Genomic DNA, 14,158 nt, shown 5'->3' with positions numbered 1-14,158 from the left:
TTGTATCATAAATGTATATCATATATTAAAAAAATATGAAGAAATACACATGTATTGTATATGGTTATAAAAGATCATTTAAATTGGAATCAAATAATATCATAATATTATAAATATTCATAATTAAATCTAAACAGAAACTAGAAAATTTGATTCGACTCGAAAAAATTCTAAGTCAACTCCGAGTTGTAAAATGGGATTAAATTTATTTTAATGTATTAAAAGTATAACTAAATTGAGAGTATGTAAATGACGGGGATAATATATGTGATTATATCAAAATATTTAAGTGTTGTTAACGGCAATTAACTAGGGATGAACACATCTTAATTAAATAAAAACGAAAGTGATAATATCTTATGTTTTTTGAAATCAATAATCAAAAGTTGACAAAACATAAACGTAATTGATTTTTCATGTAGTTAACCCTTAATATTTCTATAATATTAATTATTTTTTATCATAATTATATTTTATTATCTTATTATGCCAAAATTATTGTCATTTCATTTGAGCCCAAAACATACGTCGTACTGTACGAAATTTTGTGGGCCCATTCCCACCCCCATTCGACCAACATACCCTATGCCCCCATGGAGCCATCATCCATTCCAAAGGATTTTTTTTTCTTTCCCGTCAATCAAATCTATGAATCTGAATGGCCAATCTCTTACTAGTTACTTTCCGAGTAGGATCCCAGCCTTTTAACAAAGCACACATCCAAAGTCAACCACATTTCCTTACACAAATTAACCCATGTCTGATGGCTGTTAATTAGTAACCCAAAAGCAAATATCATTTGATTAATTCATCAATCAGTGCATTCGATCTTTGTTCTATATTATCTTTTTAGGTCATAAATCTTCACTAAGATCACTCTTCTTTTTTTTTTCTCTCTTTTAGATAAGACTAGATTTAGAATTTATATATAAAAAAATCAAATGAAGTGATTGGTTAGAAATATATGGGTAGGATTATTCAGCGACAAATGAAGTGGCCGGTGAGAAAAGACGATTAGTTAACCGAATGAAGGACAAAAGAAGAAGAGCAATCAAATTGCAATCAATGATATCTCTGGCCATTGCCCTGAAGCAAAGGCTGGCTGCTGCTGATGGTCGCATTGGCATTCAAATGAATTGAAAAGATACAGCCATTGGCTGGCTTAGTAATTCCATACTTACAACATTTGCGTTTACCAGTCATCTCGTGTGATAGATCGATGTATAATATAACATTTTCACCACCATTCATGCATGCAATGTATAATTGATGGAGGAATGGCATTTTTTATACACTATTTTCAGCCTATCAAATGAATGGTCCGTCACATCATCGCTCTTTACTAAGCCCTAATCGTTCTTCTAACCTTAGCGTTTGCCCTATCTTACATCGCGGGGAAATGGCACGCTTGTTCCATTTTTTGCTCAATAAGATGAATTTTAACCGAACCATTAGGGTGTATTTGGTTCACGGAATGTAAGATTACCGTGTTTGGTTAAAAGAATAAAAGATTATTGGAATGTATATTTGACCAAATTGTCCTTATTATATATTTGTTTTTTAACGAGTTGGAAAATATTTATATATTTTCTTTAAAAAATTTAAATTCATAAAATTTATATAATTTTTTTACAAAATTGAAAATATAAAAAGGTTTAATGAAAGGATAAAATTTTATTTTAACCCCTGAACTTCATATAAAATTTTAATTAGACTTTTTTTTTTATAAATCTAAAATAGTTTAAGGATAAATTTGTAATTAACCTTCGTAGAATTTTTATTATTCAATGATAGAATAAGTATATTTTTTAAAGAAATTTTTTTAAGGGCATTTTAGTCCAAAAAGCCGATTATCCAACAATACCTAAGGAAAGGGAGGTAATGACATTCCCGGTAATATACCTCAAAAAATCCACTATTGGTAATGTAAGATTACTGGGAATGACATTCTCGGCCAACCAAACGGGGGAATGTGGATTCTATTCCCATGGGAAACTCACATTCCCCCAACAATGTAGGATTCCCATGGAATGGAATCCACATTCTCAAGTTTGGTTGGCCGGGAATCTCATTCCCGATAATGTTTTATTACCAATAGTAGATTTTTTTGGGTATATTACTGTGAATGTCATTACCTCCATTTCCTTAGGTCTTGTTAGATTATCGGCGTTTTGGCCTAAATTGCCCTTATTTTTTTTTCTTTCAAAAATATCATTCTTCTGTCATTGAATAATAAAAATTCTACGAATGTTAAATTACAAATTTATCCTTAAACTATTTTAGATTTACAAAAAAAAGTCTATAATTAAAATTTTATATGAAGTTCAGGGGTTAAAATAAAATTTTACCCTTTCATTAAACCTTTTTATATTTTTAATTTTGTAAAAAAATTATATAAATTTTATGAATTTAAATTTTTTAAAGAAAATATATAAATATTATATAAATATTTTTCAACTTGTTAAAAAAATAAATATATAATAAGGATAATTTTGTCAAATATACATTCCAATAATCTTTTATTCCTTTAACCAAACACGGTAATCTTACATTCCTGCTAAACCAACCAAACACAAAATACAACATTTTCAGTAATCATATTCTCTAGTAATCTTACATTCCCACTGAAAATCTTATATTCCGTAAACCAAACGCACCTTAAGGTTTTATTTACTTTTTGTGCACGTTGCATGTACGGACAACCCTTGAATTCATATGTCGTAATTATGGCGTTTGATGTGAAAGTAGTGGTATTGGGTGCTGCCTCCCGTGCTCTCTGAAACTGACAACAAAAGCATATGCGTAGTCTTGTCAAAGCATATATGTGATTAAGAGAGAAATACCAGAGATTCATAGATCATTACACTTCGGTAAGAGACTAGATAGATGACATAGGACATGATGCTGTCCCTTTAAGTTAACCAAGTTGAGTGGCAATTTTCTTCCTTTTTATCAAGCTTTTAGGCGGTGAATCCGTGTTTGCCCAGAGTTGGAACGAAGATGAATCAACAAATTTTGTGGATTTATGCCTTGAATTGATAACCTTCGATTGAATAGATATATCACACGGCCGTTGATGTAGCCGACAGACAGGATGTTTGTCACCTTCTATTTTCTTATATTGGTTTGATTTGTGGTGGGTAGGCAGGCATGCACCATGCTTATATTGTGTATCTCATTCGGCTCTCCACCACCACTTACCTCTTTACCTTCACCAGCCGGATCATATGGCCCTATTTCACATCAGAAAATGACCTTTCCGCATATTGGACGGTCGGGAATTGTGTTGCGTGATCTTGCGGAAGGGCAATTGTTTCCGTAATAAAGTTGGGAGTCAACTTACCGAGAAATCAGAATTAGGAGTGTAAATGAAAACAACATTTAATTAATTATTTGTAAATCACTATATTGTTTATTTATTACGTTAAATAAATAAGTATGAATAAATTTTTTATATTTATTTAATAAACAAATAAGCATAAATGGATGTATAATTGATTTGTTTATGTTCACGAACAAATTCGTTTGAAAGTTCATTTATTAACTCATTTATAAGCTCGTTTATCCAATTTTTATTTTCCTTTTTATTTTAGCCATTCTAAATATGGGTAAATGTAAGAACTAAATTGAATATTGGGTAAAATTTGAAGATAAAACTATAAAACCTAAGGACTACTGGCATAATTTCATTTTTTTAATTTTCATCAATTTCTAAACATATAAACCAACATGTTTACGAATTCTAAATTGAACCAAACATGAATGCATTAAAAAAGTTTAAACAAACACAAAGACAATATTAAAAATTTAAACAAACAAGAATCAAATATGAACACAAAATAAATAAAAGAGCACGAACACAATCTTATTTGTTTAAGCTCAGTTCATTTGTACCCAATTTAATATAAAAATAAGTGTTCAAACTATACTATTTTGATCATTTTGTTGCCTAAATTAATTTTAAATCAATCCAGGTGTATAACATTACAAACGTTGTCATTTTAAATGTCTCTATAATAATGGCCGTTAAAAAGTCCCGTTAAGTGACGTGTCACGTTCTGATAATTTTGAAGATTTTATTTTAAAAAAACTTAAAAATAAAAATATTATATTTAAAAAATATTTAAAAGCAACCCCTCCCTCCTAGGGGTGTTCATTTGGTCGGTTCAGTTAACCAACCGAACCGAACTGGCCAAAAATCATTAATCAATTTTTTTAACCGTTAACCGTTAACTGAACTGATTTTTTTTGAAAAATTTTTAATCGAACAAAGTTCGGTTAATTTGGTTAAAACAAAAATTTAAACACTCCTAAAACTAAGTAACATCTAAATAATATATTAAAAAAATTTCTTAATTCAATTAATTAACCGATTTCGAATCGAATTAACCGATAATTGAACTTTGAAAAAATTATTAATAGTTAACTGACCGAACATAAAATAAACCAAATTTTTTTAGTTCAGTCAGATTAATCAGTTTTAACCGATTAATGAATACTCCCTCCCCCTCCCTCCCATCCCCCATCCCCCAATGTGGGTCAATCGACGACAATGATGAAAAACGAAAGTGACAAGCGTGGGCATAGAGATTAGAATAAATGTTTTCAAAGTTCTGAGTTTTTTTAAAGATTTTCAAAAATTTTGAGGTTCTTAAAAAAGAAAATATATTTTAAAGTTTTTTATTTTAAATAAAATCATCAAAATTATCAGAACATGACATTTGTCATTTAACATAATTTTTTAATGACAGTTACGGTTGAGACACCTAAAATAATAACATTTGTAATATTATGCACCTAAATTAACTAAAAAAATAGTTTAAACACCTAAATAAAAAAACAATATAATTCAGACACTTATTTTATACTAAACCTTTTACGGTCCTAATCAAATTTTATATTTTTAGAGGAATATTAGCATAATAATGTATATAAAATTCTAGAGTTGCATAATTTGAATGGTTGCAAACTAGGTTGAGGCAAATAAGCATTTTCCCATCCTATCTGCAGATGATTGTTGGTCAATTTGTGTAACAGGAATCAATAGTAGTCGTATAATACTCTCTCTGTCTCATAATTTGTGTCTTCTATTCATTATGTATATAATTTTAAGGAGAAATATTTAACCAAGAAAAATAATAAGATTATTCTTAAAAGTTGATTGATAGATTTAACATATCTTTTGATATGTGTAAAAAGTGAGACATGTAAGGATGAAAAAGAAAATATAATTGTTGTTGTTTGTTAATTTTTTTAAGACATTTTGAATGAAAAAAAAATTAAAAACAAAAAAAAGACATATCTAGTAAGACATAGGGAGTGTAACTACCATAAAGGGCAGCTGATTATTCGATGAAAGTTCACTAAAGTTTACTTTTTTTTATTTTCTTTTTCCAATGTTATTACTATATCTTACATTCTATAACTTCAAAAGCCATCAAACTGTAAATCTAAGTGTTAATTAATTATCAGTTTTGCGACCAGTATTACAACTACGGTTCAAGAATACTGGATTAAAACTCCAACAGACGCTTGCAAGCACGATATAGAGCATTAAATATCAACCCACTAGAATGATGGTATTCATGTTGACAAACATATGAAGATGGCTAAGCCTTTGCTTTTCCTGCTTGATGAGATTGAATCCTCTGCTGCACCTTCAATATCTAGTAGACACAATGATCAAATTTAGGTTTTGCTTTTACTCAATATTAGTATTTATGAGGAGGCAAGTAAGCAACTACCATTAAAACGAAACAGCAAGATGCATACATGTACAAGGCAGTTTGTAAATGGCCATGGTATTAAAAGAAAAAACATAATTTGCTCTGTGATGTTAAACGCAAAAGTCTCACTGATGCAAAAGGCAAACCAACAAATATGTAAACAGCAGAGTGGCTTAAATGAACAAATTTAAATGAAACTGGACTCTGATGAATCATGCAAAGCCAACTAGTATTACAAGTAAGGACCTAAAAGAAGACAAATAGAGTATAAGCAAACTAGCACCCCACTGAAATTACTTACTTCAAGTACTCACTAAGAGTCTAAGACCGCCCCCACCCCCTAACCCCAAAAAAGAAAGAAAGAAGAAAAACAGTAAAATAAGGATTCAGTAGCAGGTAGAACCAAACAACCCTTGTTTAATGCTTTGAACCATATAAATAATCAATCATAGTCTCAGATGTCAAAATTTTAATTATTAATTTGCAATTCAGAAAAATGGTGTGCTGCTGTTGTTTAAAGTCAAATACACACAATTTATAGAGCATTGAAACAGCACAATAATAGCACTTTGAAAGGAAGAAAACCAACCGCTTCTCTCTTGCTGTGTTGTTTCTCTTCCAAATCTTGAAGAGATCCATCAAGCCGCTTCCTTTAGACAGAACCAAACTTTAACATTTCATGAATGGGCAGATACAATTATACAAGGTAAAAAGGGTACTGCCGGAGCATGTAAAAATAAAGAATAACAGAGGAAGTACATTTGATTACAACTCTGCAAAGCTTGCGGTGAAGGCGAAGCACATAAAAATTCACATTATGGACAGATTTCCATAACAATTAAATCAACTTAGCTCATTTAGGCATTCTAGTTGGTTTTCAAATTCTGGTTTGGGAACCACATTTGAAAGCAACTAATTTACATTCTAAACTTATAATCCAAACACCACTGACCACACCTTTGTACCCAGCAAAAATAATACTATAAATGATTTCTTAGACAAGATAAACTATCCACAATATCCTTTAGCAACAAAACAAAGGTTAAAGGAAAAATGTGAAACGAATCTTACAATTCAGCAGAGATGTATTCGATTCTCTTACGAACATTGGCATTAGCCTCTGCTAAATCTTGTTTAACAAGCACTGGACCGATCAACTTGTACACATTTGCATCCTCGTTTAATAAATCCAACTCCTAAGAACATTTTCAACAAAAGAAAATAATCATAAAAAGACATTTCAAGGCCAATTTATTAATCAACCAATTAAATCGGCACAATAACGAAAACACATCGAAACCTTGAGGACTAACTCGTTCTCTCCCAACTGAATAGTGTATTTCTTCCTGACTTGATGATTCTTCGCTATATCTGGCGACACCGTTCAATTAATACTTTAATAATAAAAAAAGCTACAGGGTTCCTTAATCGTAATATTTGAAAGCAAATAGGGATTGAGTGCAGAAGACGATGATAATGGGTTGGTTAGGCTTGCCTTTTTGGAGTTTGCTAAGATCGTTAGCTTTGTTTTCGAGGTCCCGCTGCAGTTCTCGAAGAGCTGTGGAGAGGAACTCATTCTTCTTTTGCTGCTTTGTTATTCCAGGATCTAGCCGATTACCTACCTATTCTGAGCTTTGATCGACAGAAGCCGTGCTGAATAATTGAAAGGCCTATTTGGGCCGTACTTCGGATTGGATAACTCAATGTCCTACAATAATCCTTAATTTATTTGGGCCTTCTAGTATCATATTCACATCTGTAATTAATTGATATAATGTTAAAATGTTTCTATAGCTTAATTAAATAATTATTTTGATAGGTTAATTCAAGTGATAAATAGTTTGATATCACTTAATTATGTCTTAAATTTGAGTTCTTTATTATGTCAAAAATTTCTGCTGAGAGACTCACCCACCACGAGTCAATTCGAATTTATTAGGACAATCGAAAAAATAATTATTTTGATCATTATACTTTTAAAATAATTTATCTTTTAATATTTTATTATAAAAAATAAATTATTTGACTAAATAATTATTTTTTGCTTTTAAATATTTTATTAAAAAATTAATTCAAATATAATTGATTTTTAAAGTGTATCAAGTAAATATATCATAGTATTGTAAAATTAATTTTTTTAACTGATATTGTATAAAATTTAAAATAATTAAGCATAATAACTCATTAAGTGAGTTTAACGATTAAAAGGAATATTATTTTTTTCTAAAAAATTTGTGTTTAATAAATTATATCAACCAAAAATTTGTTATCAATTATTTAAAAAATTAAAAACATTATTCTAAATTATTAAAAAATTTGAGCATAAAGGCACAAATTGAAATCGAGTGAATTGATTTATTGAAACGTAACTTTCCAAAATTTTATCTAATTAATATGTCTGGGCCTGGTTGTTCTTGTGGTCCAAACCAAAACCAGTTGTAGTAACGGCTGTCCAGCCAAGTTGAAATCCAACAGATTCAAATGCCCCCTTCACGCTCTCAAAGGGCGCGTCCCTTCTCAACCCTGACTGACAGCCTCCCTCCACGGTTGGGCGTTGACCATTATATGTTGTCATTCCTTCAAATGAAGTTTTAATCATATTTTTTGTGTGTGTGGTTCTAACATGGACATGAGATCTCATTCCTCGTCTTTGAATTTACAACATTTCTCCACTGCGGGACTCTCTCGGTTCCCTAAACGACACGCATTTGTCCCCGCTTTATTTCGCCTCCCACGCCTTTCATCATCTCGGTTTCGCGCTGCTGCATTAATTTTCTACTCTCCTCTCAAATTACACTTAAAACGATCCCGATATGTACATAAGCAGAGTCCACAATTCCGTCCACACGTCGTTAAGGTTAACGCAACCAATGATGATGTAAGTAATAACATTCTGCTTCTCAATGTGGGTTTCGAAATGGTTTTTTTTTTTAGTAATTTTATGATTTGGAATTTATTTATATTTTCTAGGACTCAATGGGGATTACTTCTTTGATGAATGGGTGGTTGATGATTCGGTGGCAGCATATGTGTTTTCTTCATCTAGTGATGGGGAATATAGCGATGGGGAAATCGTGTTAAACCCTTTGGCTGAGGTGGATTTGCCTCCAGTCTCAGCTGATGATTCTGTAACCATGAGGTCCTTGACTTCCCGTCGGTATTCTTTGATTGGAAGAAGCCCAAAAAAAACACAGGCAAGCTCTTTTACAAATTTCCTGACAGAATGAGCTTCAAATATTTAGTATTTTGATAAACAAATTAATTGTTTTGCGGGAGGCTTCATGAATTAATACACTTTCCAAGGCCTCTTTTTATGGTTTGCCTAAATCAATTTCAGGATAAACGTTGGGCTGTTAAACAACATGGGTATCATAATCTTCCTGACAATGGTTATTTTACTTGTTGATTGGTGCGGATGGAAAATTGTGAGGCTACCCTTGGCACCGTTTTACTTGACCTCCCCATTTTTCATATCTTTGGTCTTAGCAGCAGGTGCAGGTTACATTTGTATACCATATCTTAAGACTCTTGAGTTCCATCAAATAATTAGGAAAGAAGGTCCAGCAAATCATTCGAAAAAGCAGAGGACCCGACCATGGGTGGACTTTTCTTTCTACCAGTTGGTGTATTTGTTGCAAACTTTGTTACTGGTTTCTCGTCTGTTGAAGTTGCTGCTGCAGCAGCAGCAACCTTAGCTTTTGCTATGATTGGATTGATTGATGATGTCTTATGTGTCATTAAGCAACACAGCAGTGGCTTTTCTCCACGTTTAAGACTATTTTGGAGGTAGCTACATTTTTGCTTGCCTCTTCGGCTCTTTCTTTGATCATTTATGGTTCATCCTTGTTGCCACATAAGTTTATTTTTATCCCAGTTGTTCCACTAATGTCCAACTGTTTATCATTGTAGGCTGCTGTTGGGATTTGGTTTTCATTTTGGTTGAATGCTACAACTTTGTCATCACCCTATGGCATGTATATCTTCTTGTAACTAATCTTATCACATTTATTTATCTTGTGGTAACTTGCGTTCCTTTTCTTGTGCCAGAGGATTTGAAAAAAAAATCTAGTTTAGTTAATTTGCTATTTGAAAAAAATATAGGTTCTCCTGATCTTATTGAAGTTCTCTGATGGAAAACCATGTTATACATTCCGTTCTTTATATAAGACTATTTTAAAAATACAGACCCTTCTAGTGACGGAGAAATATCAATATAACAGCTGTTAGGCAGAACTTTAGCACTTAGGTGGCTGAATCTCAATATGTGTGTTTCAGCTCTCACTCTCTCTGTCAGATTATCCTTTTTCTTTCGGTCAAGAAGTCTTTTATTAGTGATGGCTCAATTGTTCTGTTTGCTTTCCCCAGACCATTTTATTACTTCTTAATGCAGGAAAATGCTGGTTCCTCTACCTGCACCACTGGGCATTGTGTGCTTTGGAAAATTTTACCTATTGTTGACTCCATTTTGTTTTGTTTCCATGGGAAATGGGGTTAACTTAACTGATGGTCTTGATGGTCTGGCTGGAGGGACTGCTGCATTAGCCTTTATTGGAATGTCAATTGCAGTGCTTCCAATATGCCCCGGTTAGTATGAATTTGGTTTTCAACACGTAATATTATTAGTTGGAAGAAAGGAGCGAAATTTTCTTTGTTCTCGGGATTGAGCTGCATAGCTTTTTTGTGACCACACTAACTCTAAAGTTTACCTATGGGTCACTGCAACAATAACATCTCTTAAGTCACATGATTGCACTATCAAGCTGCTTCATCTGAATGATATATGCAAAACATATTTTAAAGCTTACTCTTGGAATCTTGTTGATGTTGTTTTGGCCTCTTCCTTTTTCTTCCATCTTAATATTAGAATGCTATTGTCGCAATGGCCAAATCTTCCATCTTAGTGAAACACTAAGGCTCTGTTTGGTATGAAGGATAGAAAAACTTATGGATGGAAAATTTGTTAATCTTATGATTAAGCTTCTATCAACCATTTGGTTATCAAATTTTCCATCCTTCATACCAAGGAGAGCCTAAAATTTTGTTTTGAATTTAATCTTTTTTTAATGCCTTTTCAAGTATTTACCTTATGTCATTTGATAAAATCCTTATTCAACACATGATATGTTTGATATGAGTATTATTTTTTCCTTGTGTTTGAGTACATGAGTGGCAATAAACCAACTTCATTGGGTAATTTGTAGCCGCTCACATGACTTAATATGAACAAAGAGAATGAATATATTTTGCTCATTTTGAAGAGGCTTTATTTTTTACTTGAGTTTTTACTCGTCTTTCTAATTCCAAGTTCAGATTTGTACTAATTTTTCTTTGCCATGCTATAATCAAGTCTTTTCCTTATGTTACATAACAGACATAACATAAATGTTATTTTCAATCCCAATCAGAACTTGCTATATTTGGAGCATCAATGGCCGGTGCCTGTGTGGTTTTCTTTTGCACAACCAGCACAAAGCATCTGTATTTATGGGTGATACAGGATCCTTGGCCCTTGGTGGTGCTTTAGCTGCAATGGCTGCGTGTACAGGAATGTTCTTTCCCTTAATAATTTCTTCTGGTATCTTTGTATTTGAAGCATCATCGGTCATTCTGCAGGTATAGTCAGTTAATTATCTGATTATGTCCAATTTCGTTGAAAATCTTTCAAATTCGATTAAACTTTGCATCTTATATATTAGTCTCAGTTGCTTCTAATAGTTCATTCATGACTCAATATTAATACCGACTGTATGCTGCCCGCTTTCTCAGACATCATAACTGACTTCTGTTGTTTGTTAGTTGTTATACTTCAAAATAACAAAGCACATGCATGGAAGTGGGCGGCGCTTGTTTAGAATGGCACCTTTCCATCACCATCTGGAATTAAGCGGGCACAAAGAACCAATGATTGTCGCTGGCGCATATGCCGTATCCTGTGTGTGGCTTTATTTGCAGGTTACATGGGCCTTATATCGGTATAATGTCTGTCATCATTTGCATCCATCTCCATTTTGTTTCACTTAGTTATAGTCATAATAGGTCTTCTCTTTTCATTCGCTCCGTTTTTGTGTTGACACTGTTGTGCTATGTTACTCGAACTTTAGATATGAACGTCAGGTATGGATGCATCTGACGCGAGTATGGCCATTCCTTTTAAAGATTTTCTCTTGTAGTTGAAAGGCCATATCTCTATAATTCACGTCCGAAAGAATTGTCGGACACAGATTTGGAAAAACGAATAATAAAGAGAGCAACATAGCCATAGTGGTTTAGGAGATGTAGGAATTGGTTCATGTAGTTGAATCCATTTTAAATTATTTCATAAATCTAAGATTTCAACAAGTATAGGTGTCTTGGCCTTTTCCCCCTCTAACTTATGCATGTGAATTCAAGCGTAAGCGTTCCTGCTTGCTGGTATAAGTTTTATTGATATGAAAGGATTACAAATGAATGAAAATGAAAATTTCTAAAGTAGAAAATAATAATGAATATTAACTATTATTTTTTTATTCTTACATTTTCTAAAACATTGCTGGTATACAAAAAGTTATTGAAATTCCTTTCATGTCAATTTCTAATTTTAAATTGCTGGAATGACCACTCCGCATACTCAATAATTCATGAGTTTACAAAATGTTATGTGTTGGTTTCTTTTTATCCCATCATTAAAAGATTAAATGTAATGCTGGTGTGTCACTACTCACTATAAGATAATGTCACGCCATCATTGAATTTTTTTTAAAAAAAAATATAACACTTGCAATTTTGTTAATCTTTTAACTGTATGTGATCAAAATGAAACTAAAATATAATGTTAGGTATGATTTTAAAAGAATTATAGTTTAGTGACCAAAACAAAAAGCAAGAGATAGGTGGTGTACTAACCATGTAGTTTACCCAACTAAAAAGGAATGCTCAATAGCCAGCTTTACCTGGAGTATTATCTGAATTCAAATAAGCTGACAATGCACGTCAACACCCACTTTTTCTTTTAGCAGACATTTGACATTTCCTTCCTTCCGCCGTCCTATATATCCCTGTCCTTCCTCTTTGCATTGCTTTCTATCCATCGCCTTCACATGGGAATGTCTCAGGAAAGACGGGTTAATATACGGTTAATATACAGCATTACCGGATATATTAAAATGTATTTAATAAATTCGGTTTAGCGGTACCTATTATGTTGACAACTAATAATGTTTTAGGTAGAAAATATGAAAAACTATTAAAAATTTGGTAACCGGTAAACTTTGGTTATCGGTAAGTATCTATCCTTTTTATAAAAGTGTCCATACGTTTAACATATCAAGTAAATTTTACCGGTTTTGTCATAATGAATCTGGTTTGTCATATTTTACCTGTTATATTGTAAATTATCTATCCTTTTTATAAAGTGTCCATACTTATTTCACTGTGAAAATATATTTATTATTATCTTTAGTTAATATTGTTAAATTTAAAATCTAAATAATATTTTATAAAATATCAAAACAATCAAATAATTTTTTGTGTAAATGAAATTATTAAATTAATATTGTAGGTGGAAAACATGAAACACTATTAAAAAAATTGAAACATAAATTACATAACTTTCAAAAAAGTATATATCATTTTTATAAAAGTGTACATACTTATTTCACTGTTGAAAACATATTTATTATTATATTTGGTTAATATTTTTAAATTTAAATGCTAATAATATTTTATAAAATATAAAAACAATCAAATAAAATTTGTGTAAATTAAATTATTAAATTAATATTGTAGGTGGAAAACATGAAACACTATTAAATAAATTGAAACATAAATTACATAACTTTAAAAGCAGTTTTAAATCCTAAAAAGTGTCGATACTTTTAAAAAATATATCGATCCAAAACGATATACCAGGTAAAAATATGATAAAACCGGTAACAAAATGATAAAACCGGTAAATTTAAAAGTGTCGATACGTTATATAAGGATCGACACTTTGTGAATTTAAAAGAGAAGCAGTTATAGCGCCTATAATGTGTCGATACTTTAAAAAATATATCGATCCACAACGATATAACAGGTAAAATATGATAAAACCGGTATCAAAATGATAAAAACGGTAAAATGATACCGGATATATTGAAAGTGTCGATACTTTCGTAAGTACGTGTAATAAATTATCGACACTTTCAAAGAAATAGGTAATTATCCTTTCGAAAGTATCGACACCTGACATAAAAGTATCGACACTTTTGTATTTGTATCGATTAAATATAATAACATATCCGATGAAAATAAGGCCATAGCTAAATATCCTCTGAAAAAGATAGAACGGACGAGTTTTTGAAATCGAAGAGTAATTGTTGCTGCATTTCAGAAGGCGTTTCTAAAGCGAAGTTTGTTTGTTTGTTGCTGCAGTCGAATCGAAAAGTATGTTGTCGAAACCCTAATTTTTTATT

General features: G+C 31.6%; 1 protein-coding gene and 1 pseudogene across 1 annotated transcript; one reads left to right on the top strand and one right to left on the bottom strand.

The window, feature by feature from the left end:
• Positions 1–5,465: 5,465 nt before the first annotated feature.
• On the bottom strand, positions 5,466–8,301 carry LOC120148455 (prefoldin subunit 6-like). Its single transcript, XM_039161570.1, has 7 exons — positions 8,154–8,301; positions 7,222–7,332; positions 7,027–7,097; positions 6,798–6,922; positions 6,316–6,376; positions 5,587–5,666; positions 5,466–5,531 (listed from the first exon to the last, which is right to left on the bottom strand). The coding sequence occupies exons 1-6, from the start codon at positions 8,299–8,301 to the stop codon at positions 5,610–5,612; spliced, it is 573 nt and encodes a 190-aa protein (XP_039017501.1). The 3' UTR covers positions 5,466–5,531; positions 5,587–5,609.
• Positions 8,302–8,337: 36 nt separating this feature from the next.
• LOC120148450 lies at positions 8,338–12,000 on the top strand (annotated as a pseudogene).
• The last annotated feature ends 2,158 nt before the right edge of the window (positions 12,001–14,158 follow it).

The sequence above is a fragment of the Hibiscus syriacus genome, unplaced genomic scaffold, assembly GCF_006381635.1.
Source record: "Hibiscus syriacus cultivar Baekdansim isolate YM2019G1 unplaced genomic scaffold, ASM638163v2 tig00110959_pilon, whole genome shotgun sequence".
Classification (NCBI taxonomy): Eukaryota; Viridiplantae; Streptophyta; class Magnoliopsida; order Malvales; family Malvaceae; genus Hibiscus; species Hibiscus syriacus.
The sequence above is the reverse complement of the archived record's forward strand: the minus strand, read 5'-3'. Positions and strand labels throughout refer to the sequence as shown.

Excerpts from the sequence above, each read along its gene's own strand:
- LOC120148455 (XM_039161570.1), bottom strand. The coding sequence starts at position 8,301 with ATGACAACATATAATGGTCAACGCCCAACCGTGGAGGGAGGCTGTCAG. Across the intron at positions 7,333-8,153 it reads CGTTACTACAACTGGTTTTG|ATCCTGGAATAACAAAGCAG; the intron begins GTTTGGACCACA and ends GTAATCGGCTAG. Across the intron at positions 6,923-7,026 it reads AGAACGAGTTAGTCCTCAAG|GAGTTGGATTTATTAAACGA; the intron begins GTTTCGATGTGT and ends AAATGTTCTTAG.